Raw genomic sequence first — 21,091 nt, 5'->3', positions numbered from 1 at the left:
GAAATAAACATTCTCTGTTCCTTTTACAAATCCAGTTTTCTGAGCTGTGCACCAGTGGCTCATGCCTGTAATCCCACCTACTTAGGAGGCTGAGATCTGATTGCAGTTCAAAGCCAGCCTGGCAGAAAAGTCTCTGTGAGACTCTTATTTTCAACTAACCACTCAAAAACAGGAAGTGATGCTGTGGCTCAAGTAGTAGAGTGGTAGCCTTGAGCACAAAGAGGCTCAGGGACAGCACCCAGGTCCTGAGTTCAATGAACAAAAAAATAAATAAAAATAAGTAGCCTAGGGCTAGGAATGTGACTCAGTGGTAGAGTGCTTGCCTAGCATGCTTGAAGCCATAGGTTTGATTCTTTAGTACCACATAAGCAGAAAAAGCCGGAAGTGGCACTGTGGCCCAAGTGGTAGAGTGCTAGCCTTAAGCAAAAGAAGCAGGGACAATGCCCAGGAGCTGAGTTCAAACCCTAGAACTTACTGGCAAAGAAAGAAATCAGTTTTCCAGCCAATGTTCTATGAACTTCTGAGACTTTACAAATAGTATAATACAAAGGTGAGTAATCCATTAGCTCATTTTATGATAGATTCTAAACAGCATTATTCTCTCTCTTCCTCAGTGGAAACTCCTTCATGGGTTAAGATGAGGCCATTTATACTTTCTATCTTGAAGAGTTGAGCTAAGAAACTCAAACTGAGCTACACAGTTCTGGAGTTGAAGATTATTTAGCTCAGTAGCAAGGTGCTTTGGTTTGTGTTTCAGGAAAACGAATGTAGGCAAACTCTGTCTTGGGCAGGGAGAGACAGATACAAGGCATGGTTGATGACCGGTAACCAGAGGAAGTGGTAAGGAGAGTTACCAGCTAGCTATCTTCTAGGGAAATGAACTGAACAAAAGATTTAATAACTAGACAAAAGGTGTTTGTGAAAGTAAGAACCATCAGTTATGTAGGGGTTCGAGCTGAGTGGCAGCAGGGGTATCACTGCCTCTCAGTAGGGAGCAGACACAGGTACCCCTGTCAGGGCCTAGATGGTCAGCAGACACTCAGCACTGGGAAGTTGAACAAGCCTCCCTTTGTGACTTGACATTGCATCTTCTAAAAAAATTAAATCATGCTTGGTTGATAAGCAGTCTTATGAGAATTTAAGGTTCAACGCCAAAACATTTGAGTCCCGGAGATAACATCTTATGATTACTTGCTCAATATACCAAAAAGACAAGTAATGTTTGTGGTCAGAGGAAGCAGATTTAATTAACTCACCATGACAAGCTTCAGGAAGAGGGAAAGTGTGTATTTCAGCCCATCTTTGTACAGTCAGTTGCCTTAGGTTTAAATAGAGGAAGAACTGGGGGCAACGGGAAAAGGTATGCATAATTATAAAACAGTGCCAGTGGTCAGAGATGGAGGGCAGAGATGGTCCAGTTGCTCATGGGGGTAGTTTTGGTTGTATAGATTTGACCAGATTGGTCCTGTACTTTCTGAACCCAAGGTAATACAGGAGAGAGACCTAGTGCAGAGTGAAGGAGATAGAAAATGGAGGTCAGGCTTATATCCTGTTTTAAGTTAACTCAGGGCCTTAAGTAAGGAGTCAGTGCTTTTCAACAAAATCTGCTTTTTAGTACCTGTTAAAGCTATATAATGACATTTCTAAACAAGATAATTGATAAAGAAAGAACAGAGTTACTCAATTCCACTGTTAAGGTTTTCATGTCTTGTCTGCCCAGTCTTTTTCTCCAGTGTTTTAACATATATACTGTTGAATCATTTTTAAATACAAATTAAGCCAACACCTTTCCCAATCTAGGATCTAAGAGAATAAGGCTTCTAGGCTGTTCCAGGTAAAATGTAAAACTCAGTAGATACTTACTTACTAGTGCCTGGATTGATGTTTTGGACCGTTAAGATTTAACAGAAAGTAATATTTTCTCATTTCATCATTTTAGTGTCTTCACATTGAAAAACATTTTTTTAATACTTTACTGAGAAGAAACAACAGAGCAACAGATTATTATTATCTGTTGTGCCAGTCCTGGGATTTTTCACTCAAGGCTGGTGCCCTACCACTTGAACTTTGGCTCAACTTCTGGCATTTTGGTGGTTAACTGGATTGTTGAGAGCTTCACATTTCTGCCCAGGCTGGTTTCCTACTGCTATCCCAGCCTCCTGAGTAGCTAGGATTACAGGTATGAGCCACGGGCAGGCGACTAAGTAACTTCTGGTAACTTCTGTACTCCAGCTTCCCCTTGAGGTCCACACATCTGAAGGTAACCCCGAATGGGCAGCACCTGCGCACGCGCAGCAGGACTGTCTGCAGCTGCCCCGCCCCCTAGGCGCAGCCCCGCCCCCAGCCTCTTTCCGCCCCGCCCACCGGAAGGGGATCTGTGTTCCTGTGACACTCGTCCGGCTGGTTTCCTTCCGCCCTTCAGTGCGTCTTTCCCTGCTATGGCGTCCTCGCTGGTGAGGTTACTTGGGCAGGGGCCTCGTTGCCTCGTGGCTCCGGCCGCCCCCACGTTCCTTCCGCCGGTCCGGGGAGTGAAGGACTTCCGCATCGCCTTCCGCTTCCAGAAGGAGTTGGAGCGGCGGCGCCTCCTGCGCTGCCCGCCGCCGCCGGTGCGCCGGTAGGAGCCCCGCCGTGGGGTCCGGGCGGTGCGGGCCCCGCGCTGCGCTGGGGCCTGGGGTCCGGGCGGTGCGGGCCCCGCGCTGCGCTGGGGCCGTGGGGTCCGGGCGGTGCGGGCCCCGCGCTGCGCTGGGGCCTGGGGTCCGGGCGGTGCGGGCTCCGGGCTGCGCTGGGGCCTGGGGTCCGGGCGGTGCGGGCCCCGCGCTGCGCTGGGGCCTGGGGTCCGGGCGGTGCGGGCCTCCGGGCTGCGCTGGGGCCTGGGGTCCGGGCGGTACGGGCCCCGCGCTGCGCTGGGGCCTGGGGTCCGGGCGGTGCGGGCCTCCGGGGGAGAGCGCCACGCGGGCCCCGCAGCCTCCCCACTCCGCAGAGTCTTTCTAGAGGCGAATGGAGAGCTGGTGCAGGCTGGAGGGTGGCCTTTCGTGGGCTGAGTGTTGTGGCCCCGTCGCGTAATGCCCGGAATTCCTTGGGTACCGACCAGAGGGCGCAGCATGGAAGCATGGGGGCCGAGTGCAGTACTTGGGTACAACTGGCCAGCCCACTGGCCAAGTTAAAAAGAGGAAAGCTTAGCTTTCGGCTTCTGCCCTCGTTGATCTTGCTGTAGTCTGACCAGAAGAAACGTGTTAACTCAACATAAGGCTTGCGTTCTTGCTGCTTTCACTTCAATGTATGTCATGGCATAGACAGTGAACATGCAGATGCGCTTTACTTCGTGCTGGTTCTGGGGCTTGAATTTAGACCCTGGGCGCTGCCAAGGCTAACACTCAACCAACTTGAGCCACAGCTCCACTTCTGGCTTTTTAGTGGTTAACTGAATATAAACTCATGGATTTTCCTACCTGGGCTGTCTTCAAACTACGATCCTCAGAACTCATCCTTCTGAGTATCCAGGATTACAAGTGTGAGCCTGGCATTACTTTTTTTTTTCCTTAATGGTTTTATTTACAAACGTTTGAGTGTTACATTATTGCTTGAAACCAATGAAACAACGAATATTCTTGAATTTGCCTCCTCTTTGGGAATTGGTTAGTAATGTAAAATTTTGATAACTGCTTTCATACTGACATGCCAGAAAAATATTGATCCAGTTTGGACCCCTGCTGGTAGGAATGATCTTCTACCGCAGACTATGTCCTTTTCTAATAGGCAAAAATTAGAATCATGTAACTCATGTTTTCTTGTTTATTAGAAAGCTTAATATTTTAAGCCTTTGAAATTGGAAGAACTATGGATTATACATTATGTCAATATATCTACATAGATTCAATGATTTTCAACCCAGAATTTTGCTGCCTTTTTTTTTTCTACTTAAAAGGTTTTTATTGGGTGTTTATCAGCTTCAGTATATTCTTGTAATTAATTAGTTAATTTCTGTTGGGGATCCAACCCAGGGACTTATATAAGTTGCGCAGATATTCTACCATTATATTCCCAGTTAGGAGTTTTATTTATTTATTTTTTGGTCGATTGTGGGGCTTGAACTCGGGCCTGGGCGCTGTCCCTCAGCTCTTCAGCTCAAGGTGAGTGCTCTACCGCTTGAGCTACAGGGCCATTTCCAGTTTTCTAGTGATTTATTGGAGATAAGAGTTTCACAGACTTTACTGCCCAGGCTGGCTTTGAACCTCGATCCTCAGCTCTCAGCCTCCTAAGTAACTAGGATTACAGGCGTGAGCCACCAGCGCCTGGCTGTTAGGAGCTTTTTTAACATATTCATAATACTTGTACTATATTACTTAATTGCCAATTTAAGTAGATAATTCCAAAACTTAAGTCCGTGACATGTAAAATAAACATAGTGTGCTTACTGCTTAGTACTTATGGCCTGAATCTATGAGATTATAATTGATGTTCACATCTAGGTGGAAGTCATCATTTCATGGTAGATCAGAAATAAGGAAGACATAATCTGTTAGTGGATGTTGAACCATCATTGCAAGACAGAGGTTGGGTCAAAGGGAACTTAAATCCTACTGTGATATAGAATGTAAGAGGATTGTGGGCATTCATCCAAGTTAAGGTTTTATGTTTAGCCAATCAGTGCCTGGCACTGGGAAAAGTCCTTTTCTCATTTCCTATATGTAATTTAAGAAAATGACAAAACAGTCAGAAAGTTTTACATGATAATAAATAACATGTGCTCATTACCATGTCTTTTTTTGTTTACATCTTCAGTTCAGAGAAACCCAACTGGGATTACCATGCTGAAATCCAAGCTTTTGGACACCGCTTACAGGAAACCTTTTCCATAGATCTCCTCAAAACTGCATTTGTGAACAGCTGCTATATCGAAAGTGAAGAGGCAAAACGGCAGAAACTTGGGCTTGAGAAAGAAGCTGTTCTCCTGAATCTTAAAGATAACCAAGAACTATGTGAACAAGGCCTATCATTTTCACAAACCTGCCTCACACAATTTCTTGAAAATGAATTCCCAGACTTGCCTGCTGAAGGCATCAAGAGTCTAGTTGACTTTCTTACTGGGGAGGAAGTTGTGTGTCATGTGGCAAGGAACCTGGCTGTGGAGCAGTTAACCCTGAGTGCAGATTTTCCAGTCCCTCCACTCGTATTGCAACGGACTTTCTTTGCAGTAATTGGAGCCCTGCTCCAGAGCAGCGGACCTGAGAGGACTGCACTTTTCCTCAGGGTGAATGATTATTAATTGCATCTGCCTAGACATGGGTGGACAGAAAGAAACATTTCTGATTCATCTGGTTTATCACCTTGATAATGAATTTTTCTTCTCAACAAAAATTTGAAGCTTTTTTTTTTTTTTGGTGTTACAGCCTTAGTTATACCACTTGTCTTATTGAGTCCATGATCAGAAGTGAATAATAATTCTAGGATATGACTGCTAAAGGACTACAAGTCATGTCATCTTTAGCTGTGCATCCTTAGTATGAAGGATAATACCTGTGTGGTATTTAGTAGATGCTTGGTGAAAGTCAGAAGTGAGGTCAACACTGCAAGGTTCTAGGCTCTAACAAGTGTTATTCCTGTAACTGGGTGGGTAGAGGGAGGTTAAGAGGGAAATATAAAATGTATATGAGAAGTATATATTCTTAGTACACTAAATAAAACAACAGCTTCAAGCTGGGCATGGTGGTGCACATCTATAGTCCTAGCACTTGAGGGACTGATAGAGGAGGCAGATTTTCAGGCTAGTGATGTTTATATTTGTCTTAAATTTTCCACTATATTTTTTTCTGTGAAAAAATGTATTTTGAGCCTGGTACCAGTAGCTCACACCTGTAAGAGCTCTCACGAGGCTGAGATCTGAGAATCATGGATTGAAGCCATTCTGGGCAGGAAACCCCACGAGATTCTTTTTTTTTTTTTTTTTTTTTTGTCGGTCGTGGGGCTTGAACTCTGGGCCTGGGCGCTGTCCCTCAGCTCTTCAGCTCAAGGCGAGCACTCTACCACTTGAGCTACAGCGCCACTTCCGGTTTTCTGTGGTTTATTGGAGATAGGAGTCTCACAGTCTCTCCTGCCTGGGCTGGCTTTGAACCGCAGTCCTCAGATCTCAGCCTCCTGAGTAGCTAGGATTACAGGCATGAGCCACCAGCACCCGGCCCCATGAGATTCTTATCTCAAATTAAGCACCAGAAAAACCAAAGTGGAGCTATGGCCCAAGTGGTGAGACCTAACCTTGAGCGAAAAAAAAAATCTCAGGGACAGCACCTGGGCTCTGACTTTAAGCCCCAGGACCGGCACCAAAGAGAAAAAGTACTTTTGAATTCTGGCTTTAAGGTTCTTTGTACTTATTTGATTATACAAATTATCATTTTGTTTACAGGACTTCCTAATTACTCAGATGACTGGAAAGGAGCTCTTCGAAATGTGGAGGATAATAAATCCCATGGGACTGCTGGTGGAAGAGCTGAAGAAGAGAAAAATGTCTGCTCCAGAGTCTAGACTCACCCGGCAGTCAGGAAGCACCACAGCTTTGCCGTTGTATTTTGTTGGCTTGTTCTGGTAAGTAAAAAGTCAGTCTTCATTTCAGAACTTTGATTGGAAGCCTTAAAAATAGACTTCATGATTCTTGAAGAAGACCCTAATTAGTAAGAGCAAAATGTTTTTTTAAAATTTCCTTCTCCATGATGATCTGTTTTCTGCCTTTCCTCTATGCCACTTGTAGGAGAGGGCAAGTCATTTGTTTTGCCATTAATAGTAATTTTCATTAACTCAGATTTTTGGTGTGTGTAAGAATAAAAGTTCTTCTCTTGGCAGGTTCACCTGAGCCTCATAGTAGAGAAGAATGGATTTAATTGTCTGTCAGAATGTGCAGATCTCATATGGAGAGCTTTTAAGTTTTGTTGGGAAGAACTTGAGCTGCTTCAAATTTAGGTGTGGGGCCACAGCTATAACTTGGTGGGTCCTGTGTTCCATTTGCAGCACTATAGAAAGAAGCACTGAAGCTGGGTGCCGGTGGCTCACACCTGTAATCCTAGCTACTTAGGAGGCTGAGATCTGAGGATCATGGTTCAAACCAGCCCAGGCAGGAAAGTCCATGAGACTCTTAGCTCCAATTAACCACCAGAAAACTGGAAGTAATGCTGTGGCTTAAGGGGTAGAGCACTAGCCTTGAGCTGAAGAGCTCGGGAAGTGCCCAGGCCCAGAGTTCAAGCCCCACAGCTGACACAAAGAAACACTAAATATGATAACTAGATTTGAGGTCTAGGTAAATACTTTTGTTTGTGTCATCAAGGACTTAGGGATATGACAGCAATGGGAAACATCGTAATAGAGAAAGTAGAGCGTGCTGGCGAAGGGTCACCTTCAGTCTTGAGTGAAGTGCAAAGCAAAAACAGTGACTTGTTCTTTTTTTTCAGTTGTACTGAGGTTTGAACTCAGGGCCTTGTGCTTGCTAGGTAGATACTGTACCACTTGAGCCATGCCTCCAACCATAGGTGTTCTATTTTGCTTAGCTGATTCTTTTTTTTTTTTTTAGAGAATACTTTATTAGTTTCTGTAATCAAACCCATGTAGATAAGACCTTACATATTTAATACAGTGCATTTACCCCTGTACAAATGGAAAAAAAATAAGTTTAAGATTTCTAGACTAATATGGCTATTAATTTCTGTACAATGCCAACTCAACACGGGCTTAGCTGATTCTTAAGCCTTAAAGCAGCCTCATATACTATGAGTAGAAGGAAAAAATTAGAAATTTTGACAGAATACCAAGAATATTTAAACATTTTATGTCCTTTGATTTGATATTTTCACTTCTGATTATCTTAAGATTATAAACACAAATTTATGAATAAAAATATTCATTTTACCTCTTTGTCTTATTCCTAGAACAGTCCTTACTCTATTGGTCGGTAAATATTTTTGAACTAATAAAAAGTTACAAATAAAGTTGGTGTCTAGAGGGGGAAATTTTGGCTGTATGCACAAGGTGACTTGTGACTTTGGCTGGTGCACTACAGGTGACTTTTTTAAAGGAACTCAATGATATTCAGAAATTTGAAAGCATTTTCACCTAAAAAAATAATAATAAGGCTGAGCACCAGTGGTGCACACTTGTAATCCTAACTACTCAGGAAGTGGACATAGGAAAGGTCATGGCTTGAGGATAGCCTGGACAAAAAGTAAGGGAGAGTCCCATCTCATCTCAATCAGTAGCTGAATAGCTGGGCATGATGGTGACCACGGCTACTCCCAGAGAAGTGAGAGGCGTAAGTTGGAGAATCATAATCGAGTCCAGTATTAGCAGAAATATGAGACCTTCTTTGAAAATAAGGGAAGCAAAATGGGCTGGTGGTGAGGTTTGAATAGTAGTGTGACTGCTTAGCAAGTGTGAGGCCCCAAGTTCAAATCCCAGAACCACCACGAAAAAAAAAGAATGAAGTATTTTGGGCTGAGGACATGACTCCAGTGATAGAACTCCTGCTTGGCAAGTGCAGAAGTCCATTCCCTGTTTCAATTAGAAATCCAGCAACAACAGCAATTCTCCATATGCCATATTGTTAATAGTGATGGCCATTTAATAACTTTTTTCCCTAGATTTTTACATGATGTTTGAAAAATGATCTGATACAATATCAGCAACATTGGACTAAAGTTGATAAGTCTTCTGGACTTGAGATTCACTTATAGGTGATTGCCTCCATTCTTGTATGTGTATAATTTTTGTAAAATTTAACATTTGAAGGACCAGATTTGTTTCATTGAATATAATCGTTAGTTGGATGCTGGTGGCTCTTGTCTGAAGTTCTAGCTACTCAGGAGGCTAAGATTAAAAGGGTCATGGTTTATCCAGTCTGGGCAGAAAAGCCCATATCTAGTTAACTATCAAAAGGCTGGGCTGGTTCCTGTATACTGACAATGTACAAGAAGAGAGGGAAATAAAGGGAGCAACCCCATTCACAATAACCTCCCAAAAAATAAGATATTTAGGAATTAACCTAACCAAAGATGTAAAAGAACTATTTAATGAAAGCTATAAAAAGTTAAAGAAATTGCAGAAGACACTAGGAAATGGAAAGACCTCCCATGCTCCTGGATAGGCCGACTTAATATAGTAAAGATGGTAATACTTCCAAAACTAATATACAAATTCAATGCAATTCCTATTAAAATCCCAATGATGTACATCACTGAAATACAGCAAACAGTCCAAAAATTCATATGGAACAACAAAAGACCTAGAATAGCCAAAACAATTCTAGGGAATAAAGACAACATGGGAGGGATATCCATGCTGAACTTCAAACTCTACTACAGAGCTATAATAACAGACAGCATGGTACTGGCACAAAAACAGACCCGAAGACCAATGGAACAGAATAGAAGATCCAGAAATAAATCCACAGGCCTACAGCCAGCTGATATTTGACAAAGGAGCCAAAGACATACAATGGAAGAAACAGCCTCTTCAACCACTGGTGCTGGGAAAACTGGGCAGCCACATGCAGAAAACTAAAAGTGGACCCCAGCCTATCACATGCACCAACATCAACTCAAAATGGATTAAAGACCTTAACATTAAACCTGAATCTCTGAGATTACTGCAGGACAGAGTAGGAAAGACACTTGAACTAATAGGCACAGGAAGGAACTTCCTGAACAGAGTCCCAGGATCACAACAAATTGGAGAGAGACTTGACAAATGGGACTACCTTAAAATAAAAAGCTTCTGCACAGCTAAATCTATTGCAACCAAGCTAGAAAGACAACCAACTAATTGGGAAAAAATATTTACCAGCAATATATCAGACAAGGGGTTAACATCCTGTATATACAGGGAACTCAAGAAACTAATCCCTCCCAAACCTAACAAACCAATTACTAAATGGGCAAGGGAACTAAAGAGGGACTTCTCAGATGAAGAAATAAAAATGGCAAAGAAACACATGAGGAAATGTTCATCATCTCTGGTGGTGAAGGAAATGCAAATAACCCTGAGATACCACCTTACCCCAGTCAGAATGTCCCACATCCACAAATCAGCTAACAACAAATGCTGGAGGGGATGTGGAGAAAGAGGAACCTATTACACTACTGGTGGGAATGTACACTTATACAACCACTTTGGAAAGCAGTCTGGAGGGTCCTTAGAAAGCTAAAGATTGACCTCCCTTATGACCCAGTCATACCACTTCTAGGCATCTATCCTGAACAACAGGAACCAATATACAAGGACAAGTGCACCTCCATGTTTATTGCAGCACTGTTCACAATAGCTAGGATATGGAAACAACCCAGATGTCCCACCACAGATGATTGGATCCAAAAATTGTGGTATCTATACACAATGGAATATTATGCAGCCATTAGAAATGACAAAATAATGGCATTTGCAGGGAAATGGATGGAGCTAGAAGGAATCATGTTGAGCGAGGTAAGCCAAGAGCAAAGAGACAAATGGTATATGGTCTCCCTGATAAGTGGATGCTAAATCCAAAATGTTAGGTGATAAGACAAAATTAACAAGACTTAAGAAACAAAGAACTCCCACTCATCTGGTCGAACCACTACTAAATATCCCCATGCTGCTGATGGGCATGTATGGTGTATATGTGTACACCGTTATATGTTATAGACTGTGATAGACAATTTGCTCCAGGAAAGTTAGAATGAACTTGTGACTTTAAATGAGCATCATTATTCCACAATACTGTGAAATTTGGGAAATTATGTAATCACTTAATCACAATTAAAAAAAAAAAAGAACCTTGGGGAAGGTAGGGAGGGAAGGGATGGTAGGGGGAAAACAATGGAGGGGGTAACAATGCTCAATAGGAAGTGAACTCATTACCTTGCTCATGTAACTGTAACCCTCTGTATAGTATCTTTACAATAAAAAATTAAAAAAAAAAAAAAAAGGCTGGGCTGGAGTTGTGTCTTTAGTGGTGGAACACCAGCCTAACCAACCAAGCTGAGTGACTTCAAGGATCTGAGTTGAAATCCTAGTTCTGGCAAAATATGCCCAAATGAACATACTTAACGTCACAGCATTTGTCACTTAGGAAATTCCTTGCGTATGGAGTTCTTTTACCCATTTGGCTTCACTTTTTTTTTTTTGAGATTTTTTTTTTTTATTGTGAAAATACTGTACAGAGGGGTTACAATTACATGGGCAAGATAATGAGTACATTTCTTATCAAACATTGCAGCGTCCTCCTTTGTTTCCCCTTCCCTTCTTTTCGTTAGTGGTGCTGGTCCTTTTAGCTTTCAGGAAACCTTATATTAAATCCGTGTGACAGATGGAGCTGCTGTGCATGAATGCTCCAGAGAGATGCTTCTTTGAGTTGCATGTGGGAAATTTTCAGTCAGGAAGTTTCCAAAACTAGTTAAATGTAATGAAGAAGTAGCAAAACAGGATTATAGCTACTTAATGTGCACATTTGCTTCCTTGGAGGGACATGTTTGCATTTTTAAGATAGCTCATAAAAATAATAATAAAATATCAACACAATAGAGAAATTAGTTTTATTTTTATCTGTTTTTTTTTTGTAACACTCAGAGCCAGTATGAGTGCTGGCTCACTGTTTCTCACTGCTTTTTGGGAATAAATTAGGATGCCATATAAGTCTAGAATATTTCATCAATCAGTTTTGAAGATACAAAGTTCTTAATTTAAAACACAAAACTGCTTTCTCCTTTATAGCCAAGGTTGGCGGCAGACTCCAGAGGCACTTTTTTTTTTTTTCTTCAGTAAAATCTTTCTACTGCATACTCACACTGAAAAAAAATAATCCATTTAATATTCCCAGGAATATTGTTGACAATTTTAGTTTTTCAAAGAAGCTATACATTCCACTTCTGCATCAGCAGTTAACAAAAGCAAGCACTAATACTTATGTGTCTTTGATTTTTACTTAAAAATACTGGCCCAATAAGTTATTTACATTTCTGTAGAAATGTGAATGTTTGTCAACTTCTGTATAAGAACTGGCAACAAAATTAACTTCCGAAGATCTCTCTGGTGCATTGTGCTTCTGATGGTTTGTCATGGAGGTCAGGTTAGGGCAGATGCTTTCTGTACTCCCTGTGTGCTGTCTCGTAAGATGCTGTGCCACTTAAGATCTGTTTGCTGTCTTTCTAGTGACAAGAAGTTGCTTGCAGAAGGGCCTGGGGAGACAGTGCTGATTGCAGAAGAAGAAGCTGCTCGTGTGGCACTTAGAAAGCTCTATGGATTCACAGAGAATAGAAGGCCCTGGGACTACTCCATGCCCAAAGAGAACTGGAGAGCAGAGCAGAGCCACACAGCCAGCTAGGCAGCTGGATGTGGCACCCTGGCCACGATGTGAGTAGAGCAACATGTCAGCCGTGCTCTGGGACAAACTACAGCTCTTCACCATGTTCTTAATGTTAAATCTGTGTTCATATGGTCACGGGAGTGTGCTGTGTTTTGTTTTTAATCCTTTTTTTCCCAAGCTGATACTGTTTTTGTTTTTTTGCAGTTCTCCCAAGAAGTTTCCTTCTAATCCTCAGTTTAACATTATATAATTATACATGATTTGTACAGTTAGGTGTATTTTCAGTTATAAATATATATCGCATGTGAAATTTGCTGTAGTACCAATAAAAAAGCTATTCTTTCTCTTGGTGTTACATTGCAGTTTATGTTCATGTGGTGGGAGAGTGGAAAACTTTTGCTGCTTTTTTTTTTTTTTTTTTTTTTTGGTCAGTCGTGGGGCTTGAACTCTGGGCCTGGGTGCTGTCCCTCAGCTCTTCAGCTCAAAGCTAACGCACTTGAGCCATAGAACCACTTCCAGTTTTCTGGTGGTTTATCGGAGATAGGAGTCTTGTGGACTTTCTTGCCCAGGCTGGCTTTGAACTGTGATCCTCAGAACGCAGCCTCTTGAGTAGCTAGGATTACAGGGCTGAGCCACCGGCACCCAGTGAACTTTTGCTTCTTTAGTAGAACTTTTAACTGAGATAGTAATGATAATAATATTTCTAGAAATGAAAGATACATATAACTATTTTTATGTGATTTCTCTAGTCTGGGTTTAATTTTTTTGTGTGTGTACTTCGAATACATTTCTTCTTTTTTTGGGGAAGAACGGGAGAAAGCATAGTTCAGGGGTTTGAGTTCAAGGGCTTACATTTGTTAGGCAGATACCCTACCACTTAAGCCACACTTTAGCTCTCCTTCCCTTTTTTAGCTTTCATTATTTTTCAGACCGAGTCTTGCTTTTGTCCCAGGCCAGTCTCAGACCACAGATCCTTCTGTGTCGGTGAGGCTACATGCTTGCGCTATTACACCTAGCTCTAATGTATTTCTGTAACACAAATAGCAAATAAGTTTTATGCTGCAAAAAATTAAAAAATTCTAAGAAAATGAAACTTAGTAGTTTAAAATGTTTTTGCTAATGGGAAAATAAGTAGTTAAATAATCTATAATTACAATAATAGCTGCTATCTATCAAGCACTATTCTAAGTGATTCTGGTAGAGGGCAGATTTTTAGAGTCTTTTGGTTCTTTTAGTATTTTGTGTTTGTTAATCTTTTAAACAACTGCAAATTTCCTTTGATTTACTTATTTTTACCTTGTTGGCAACTAAGAACTATTTGCAGTTATTATTTTTTTTTTGGGGGGGGGGGGTCCGGTTGTGGGCCTGAACTCTAGGCCTGGGCACTGTCCCTCAGCTCTTCAGCTCAAGGCTAGCGCTCTACCACTTGAGCCACAGCACCAATTCCGACTTTTTTCTTTTTGCTTATGTGGTGCTGAGGAATCAAACCCAGGGGCCTCGTGTATGTAAGGCAAGCGCTTTACCACTGAGCCACCTTCCCAGCCCACTATTTGCAGTTATATAACCAGATATTACTATAAGGATGATGTACAGAGGGGTTGCGATTTCAACAAAGAAGTTTTAAAAGTTCAGGCTGCCTGTATTCATACCTGTTGGGGTTGGGAGTGGAAGAGAGGGGAAAAAATGTTAAAACTTAAAGCACTTTTGCTATGAAATCTTTTTACACAGGAAGATGAAGGACCTGTAAAAATCCTTTCCTGCCACACTGGTTGACCCTTTTTCTTTCTAAACATGAAACAGCTTGGAGATCCAGGAAGAAGAACTTCTGGGAGAAGGTTAGGACTTTTCCTCCGCTGAGGCCACGCGCTGGGAGGGAGGAAGAGAAGGCTCACATTGGATGAGCTTTTACATAGGACTTTCAGAACCCAGAGGTGCACAATCTCATGCTCTAGAAATAGCACATTTGTGTCTTTGGCCTGAAAAGCAAGGCAGAGGCCACCTAACAGAGTTTACTGCTTTGGGGTGGGCCAGGCACCCCCACAGTGACTGAGCAAGGACCGAGCTGGGGGCCAACCCTTGATCTCATTCAGTTGCTCACCCAGCCAAAAATCACTATTAAATCCAAGAGTGGAGATGTAAGGTCATCCATGAACATTGCCAGCTGGGAAAGCCTAATGGAAGCAGCAGGAAGTGGGCCTGAAGCAACAAGTGATTACAAAAATCATGGAGCTTATTGACCACACAACTTCCACACAAGATGTGGGGAAAGCTGATTCCTACCCCTGATTAATGGCTTATGTTCACCTCAAGTCTCCACAGCTCTGGCTTCTTGAAGATAAGCAGGAGCCTGCCTGCCTGGGACAAAATAGTTTATTTTTGAGACTATAAAGAACACATCATATGCAAGCTAAGACAGGGGAATAATGTACTTTATAGATTTATGCTAGTGTAAGGAACTTCCAAACTGTTGGGTTTAGTGAGTTCAGTGATCCTGCCCATTGTCCAGACATAGCCCAACCCGCTGTTGGGACTTGAGACCTGTGTGACAGGATGTATAGCTGTCACTGGAAAAGATGGGGCTGCTTTTGGATGGGGAAAATTTGAGAAGTATAGTTGGTTGAATTAGGTTTAATAAAACTTAATTACCATTTGTGTGTGTGGTGTATTTTGGTGCCAGTCCTGGGGCTTGAACGCAAGGCCTGGGCATTTTCCCTGAGCTTTTTTACTCAATGCTAGTGCTTTACCACTTGAGCCACAGTTCCACTTCTGGCTTTTTGGTGGTAAATTGGAGATAAGAATCTGATAGACGTTTTCTGCCTGGGCTGTCTTTGAACAAAACCATGATCCTGAGATCTCAGCCTCCTGAGTAGCTAGGATTACAGGTATGAACCACCACCAGCCTGTGTGTGTTAAAACTCCTTCAATAACTGAACACAAAGGTGGAGGATAACACTCAGTAGTCAAAGTACAACTTGCCATTCGTCAGCCACAGTAAGTATAATCTGATAAGCACCTCATTGACAGGAAGAGTCAACAATGAAAAGCACAAGACAGGGTCTTCTAACTGCCACAACCACCTAGCATATTCAAAATGTCAGCTCTGTCTAGAATGCTATGCTAGTTTTCATACAGGTGGACTTTAAAAAAAAGTTCAGAGAATTCATTTGCAAATTTAATAATCCCTCTTTCCCCCACTAGTACTGCAGAAAATATACCCCCCACATTTCTCATGCCTAGAGCAGTTTGCATGACTAGCCTACAAGGTGGGAGGGGGCTCGAATTATTTCTAAGAGCTCTGGGTGTACCCTCCAGGTGGCCTGGCTGAGTTTCTTATGCATCCAATCGGGTGTGTCTTTGAGGGCAGCCAGAAGTCATCATGCAGATAGGCTGGCCCAAAGTGTTTCTACCCAGAATGGCTTTCAGAGCAAGTGGCCCCATAACTTCATTATAATCTCATCTGCATGTGAAATGACAGTTGGCAATGGCCATAGTGACAAGTAGAAAGAACCATGGAAGGAAGGGACAAGAGTGGTCCTTGAGCCTCTGGGCTATCTGCCCATTTCAAAGCAAGACATGGATATCCCTCCCCTTTTCTATGTCCCTCCCTTTCATAGTTGTTGTTTGTCAGTCCTGGGGCTTGAACTCAGGGCCTGGGTGCTGTTCCTGAGCTTCTTTTGCTCAAGGCTAGTGCTCTACCACTTAAGCCACAGTGCTACTTCCAGTTTTTTTCTGTTTACTTGGCACTAAGGGCTTCATGCATGCTAGGCAAGCACTCTCCCACCAAGCCACATTCCCAGCACTGCCCCTTCATTTCTTTTATACATTTCGTTAACCAATCAAGTTCCAGGATTTAGGATGTTGATTTGCACTGGATGTGGTCATCTCAGCTTGTGTGGGAGGCCGTAGATGGGAAGATCGCAGTCCAAGTAAAGGTTGGACAAAAAAATAACGAAAGCAAGAAAAACCTCAGAGTTGTAGCCCAATCGAAGAGCACCTGCCAAACAAGCTTCAAGACAAGTTCAAACTCCAGTAGTGCCCCAAAGCAAGCAAGCAACTAACCAACCTGTTTGTGAGTTGGTCTTCCACTTCTATTTAAGAAGGAAGTTTTCCTTCACTGTTCAATTAATGCTCAGTCTCTCCAAGCTGATTTAGTTTGGGGGAAAAAACTGCTAGCACTTTAAGTTTTAAAGCTTCTAAATCCTGAATGTTTCTAGGCTGACAAAGACATTTAGTGTGAAAAAGCTACATTGCAGGTAAAGAGATCCATATCCCTTAAGAAAGAATGTGATTTCTCCACATTTCCATCTTGGGTTGTGTATTTTAAAGCACTCACTAAAACGGGATGGCAGGAATGTAGGAAAATTAACATTTTACAATTCCCTCTGAAGCAGTTGGAAACGTGGAACAATGCCTATGACTAATGTCTCTTATGAGAATAAACTACTTAAATTTGGTATATGGGTGAAAGAATATGTGAGGGACAGAGGTGTTGCTAAGAGGGGTAGGTGACCATCTGGGGTTGTGTCTTTTTAACTGATGGCTATTTCATGTTGTGATGACTGTCCCCAAACCACAGGAACTTGTTAACATACAAAAGCACTGGTACTTAAACTTGGCTAGGCACCAGAAAAGAACAGTAATTAATCGCCTGATCTGCAGTTCTGAACCCCTTTCTTCCTACTTTACTCCCTCTTTCCTAAACTCAAACTAAACATCTCAAAAAGGTCCCTTGGGGGGAAAATCCTAATACTGAACATCTACAGACTCAATCACATAAGCTATGTTCTTTTGTATTCACACTGTATTTTAGTATATGGATAGATGAAATGGAGAATATTATTCTTAGTGTCTTATATGGCTAGAAGAGAGTGGACTAGACAAAATTCTGAATAAGAATGGAACAAATTATTTTTTGTTTTCAGTGCAGCACTGATTTTGACCACAAGATGGTGCCATAATCCCACGACACAATTTGGGGCGTGCCACACCTCGGTGGGAGAACACAGACAAGAGTGTGTGGCACAGGATTACAACAAATCAGGACACTTCCAGGCCCTGTGCAGTGCTGCTATTTTGTAAGTACACATGAAGACATCCACCTTCCCTCACCCCTTCGAAGAGGCCTAAGATTTTGATATATGGAGCATTCATTTCTAATGCCAAGATATTCACAGGGAGGAAGAAAAACTGCAGGGATGCCAAAGATAAAACCTTTAATAAAACCAGATGTGTACAGATAGTCTTCCACTGGAAGGCCCTCACACCCTTCCTGCAGCAGCCCACTGCCTGAGACCTGCCTCCTCATGCTCATTTTGTCTTTCTTCCCTTCAGCTGGTCCATATGACCTCTCTAGTTCTCTCAACTGCTGCCCTCTAGGAGTCAGAACTGTATGTATCTCTTGACTTTAGATATCAGAACACTTGAAATCCAAGCTAAGCTTCATGGACTACTGAAGAGCAACTGCTTGATTTAATCCAATCTTGCAAAGCAGTAATGGATCATGCAATGAAAATCCACAATCAGAGGTAGAAAGGTGGGCCAGTGGTAGAGGGCTTGCCTTGCATGCATGAGGTCCTGGGTTCAATTCCTCAGCACCACGTAAGTAGGAAAGGCCAGAAGTGGTACTGTGGCTCAAGTGGTAGGGTGCTAACCTTGAGCTGAAGAGCTGAGGGACAGCGCCCAGGCCCAGAGTTCAAGTCCCATGACCAAAAAACCCAAGAAACAACAACAAAAAACCCATAATCACACTCCTCTAAAAAGAAATGTATTAGCACTTTCTGTGCTACCTGCCTATGGTCACTTGTTATTTACCTGATAGTATTTGCTAACATTATAACACTAATGGGTTAAACTTTTTTCTGGGAAAATTAGTGAATTAGATACAATCTTCGTCTCTCTTGCATTGAAGAGGAATTGTATTACTTGATTATTCCTTTACAAGACATCTTTTTTAGATCTGTTGTACATTCAAATTGCAGATGAACCAATGAGATTATCCTATTCTGGTCCTCCTGAGGAAGAGATGAGTCATGAGACAATTGAGAGCCAGAGAAGGGTATTTTGAAGTCAGAGAAGTCTGCCAGTCTTTGCTGATGTTCCGTCTACGTAAGCTGACATTAGCATCTTCACACCAATAGTGGGTCAGTAAGGGCCAGAAAGCATCTAAGAATAAGTTAATGAGACAAAAATAGTGAAAGAGGGCTGGATCCCATTGTCTCATATCTGAAGTTCTAGCTGTTGAGGAGGCTGAGATCTGTAGGATTGAAACCAGCCTAGGCAGAAAAATGCGTGAGATTCCACCTCCAATGAACTAGGAAAAAGCTGGGCTGGAAGCATGGCTCAAGTGGTAGAGGACTAGCTTGGCAAGGAAGCCTAGAAACACAAGGCTCTGGGATTAAACCTAGAACTGTGAAAAATGAAAAAGTGTAAGGTCAGATGTCCATGATCAGATTTAGCACCTTGATAATAATGTTCAGGAGGCCCTGGCAGTCTGTCCCTAGGCCTCAGTTCCTGACCCTGAAAGTTTCCTTATCTAGGAAGGACAGCACAAAACCTGGCTGTACTTCTTTTTTTTTTTTTTTGGTTCCGGTCATGGGGCCTGAACTCTGGGCCTGGGCGCTGTCCTTCAGCTCTTCAGCTCAAGGCTAGCGCTCTACCACTTGAGCCATAGCACCACTTCCGGCTTTTTTCTTATGTGGTGCTGAAGAATCGAACCCAGGGCCTCAGGCATGCAAGGCAAGCACTCTACCACTGAGCCACCTTCCCAGCCCCCTGGCTATACTTCTTTTACCTTAGTTTACATAGATTATAAACCTCAGATAGGGCCTTAGAGGACTAAGAAACTTAGGAATGATTGCTTTTATTTTGTCACTTAATATATAATTTTCAGACAGTAACCAGTTGTGTACTTGGTATGATAAACAGTGATTTTTTTTTTTTTTTTTTGGTGTGTGTGCTGGTACTGGGGCTCACAGAGTTCCTGTCTGAGCTGGCTTCAAACTGTGATTCTCTGATCCCAGCCCCCTGAATAGCTAGAATTACAAACATAAGCCACCAGTGTCTGGCATTTAAAAAAAAAATCTTTAAGTAGCTGTACAAAGGAGTTTCAATTCTACATGTCAGGTTGTGAGTACAATGCATCTTGATCATTGCCCCTTCTTTCATCATTCTTCTCCATCTCTTCAACGTCACCCATGTCCTCAAATTGATGGGTTCCATTTTCACCTATGTACATTAAATATTATGATGGCATTTTCCCACCTGTCTTCTCTCCATTCATCTGCCCTTCCTCCCCTTGACCTCATCCCGCCAACTAGCCCACCTTCCAGCTTCCTGGTATTCATTTTGTTAGATTATAAATTAGTTGCTCAAAGGTGTTACACCCTTAGAATCCTCCCCTATATATACATACTTGAGTTAATATGTTTGTGTATATATGCAAATGACCCTGTGTATGTTTTCACATAGGTTTAATGATTTAGATCTAACTTTTTTTTGTTTCTCATCTATATCTTTAATTTTATCATCAAGGTAATGTACAGGGGAGGAGGGTTATGTAAATAAGGTAGTGATTACATTTCTCATCAAAATTCTTACCCCCTGGATCTAACTTCTCCATGAGAGAAAACACGCACCCTTTTGTCTTTCTGAGCCCTAATTACATCACGTGATTGTTTTCCAGGCCCATCCATTTTTGTACACATAACATTCTTCCTGATGGATGAGTGAAATTCCATTGTATATAAACAATGGAATGGTGAACATTTTCTCTCCACTCACCTGCACTTTCACACTTTCTTAGTTTCACATCTACTCTGCAACAGCGAAATACTTTGTGCTGACTGATTCCCCTCCGCCGCCCCCCCCCCCCCGAGACTGCATTACTTATGGAACGTATATGCCCCCTCTAACTTACTAGCTGGTCTTTACCTATGATGATTAGTTTTAGTTGTCATCCTGGGAGGAATAGGGATGGCTGGCCCATTGGCTGGTCAAGCCTGATTTGGGGGTAGGCTTGTGAGCGTGTTCTCAGAACGTATTGGTATTGGTGTTTGAGTCAATGGGCTGAGGATGACCCGCCTTTACTCAGTGTGGGTGGGCACCAACCAATCAGTGCAGGGTATGAAGAAGACACAAAAGGAGGGAAGTCAAGTTCCTTCTCCCTTCTGGAGTTCAGACACCTATGTTCCGACACAGGCCATCATCTGTTCAGGTTCTTGGGCCTCCAGCATCTGACTGGGAGTCACACAGTGCCTGGGGTTCTTACACCTGAGGATGGGGCCTGGGCTGGGCCATCAGTTACGTCAACGGTGTAGTGAAGGACCCCTCCATCATCAGAATCCTGAGGCGGGTCCCTTCTATACCTGGGCAATTGCTTCTGTTTCTTTGAAGAACCTTGAACAATATGATACTTAAACAATAAATGAATGGACTGCCCACATGAGTATGATTTGGGTAATACAAAACCATCTTATTAAACGAGGGAAGACTGGACAAGTAAGCATGAATACTGATGCACATGTTTGCTAGAATATATGTGACTGCAAGAAAGCAGTTGATTTTTTGTGTGTGTGTTATTTGGTTCTTCCCTTTCTCCCTTCTCTCTGAGCCTTGCTGAAGTATGCATGCAGTAAAGCGGAGCCCACTTTACACATAAGAATTACGGTGACAAGTAAGAATGGCAAACTGATGGGAGTGTAGGATGTGATTTTTGTCATGTATAGTTAAAGAGTGACAAGTGGATCTCATTTACAAAGAAAACCCAATATAGGTCTT

The 21,091-nt window shown here is 42.3% G+C and overlaps 1 protein-coding gene across 3 annotated transcripts; it reads left to right on the top strand.

Annotated features, from left to right (window-relative positions):
- Positions 1 to 2,400: 2,400 nt before the first annotated feature.
- Positions 2,401 to 14,928, top strand: Mrpl44 (mitochondrial ribosomal protein L44). Of its 3 annotated transcripts, none has more exons than XM_070015999.1 (5): positions 2,401 to 2,614; positions 4,783 to 5,251; positions 6,401 to 6,579; positions 12,163 to 12,363; positions 14,045 to 14,928. In XM_070015999.1, the coding sequence occupies exons 1-4, from the start codon at positions 2,439 to 2,441 to the stop codon at positions 12,332 to 12,334; spliced, it is 996 nt and encodes a 331-aa protein (XP_069872100.1). In that variant the 5' UTR covers positions 2,401 to 2,438; the 3' UTR covers positions 12,335 to 12,363; positions 14,045 to 14,928. The 3 variants fall into 3 exon arrangements, with proteins under 3 accessions (XP_069872100.1, XP_069872094.1, XP_069872088.1); XM_070015993.1 differs by lacking the exon at positions 14,045 to 14,928 and adding an exon at positions 12,521 to 12,660; XM_070015987.1 differs by lacking the exon at positions 14,045 to 14,928 and having other exon boundaries at positions 12,163 to 12,660.
- The last annotated feature ends 6,163 nt before the right edge of the window (positions 14,929 to 21,091 follow it).

Source organism: Dipodomys merriami, unplaced genomic scaffold, assembly GCF_024711535.1.
Source record: "Dipodomys merriami isolate MVZ:Mamm:240054 unplaced genomic scaffold, mDipMer1.0.p SCAF_1, whole genome shotgun sequence".
Taxonomy (NCBI): Eukaryota; Metazoa; Chordata; class Mammalia; order Rodentia; family Heteromyidae; genus Dipodomys; species Dipodomys merriami.
This window is presented reverse-complemented; position numbering and strand designations above follow the sequence as displayed.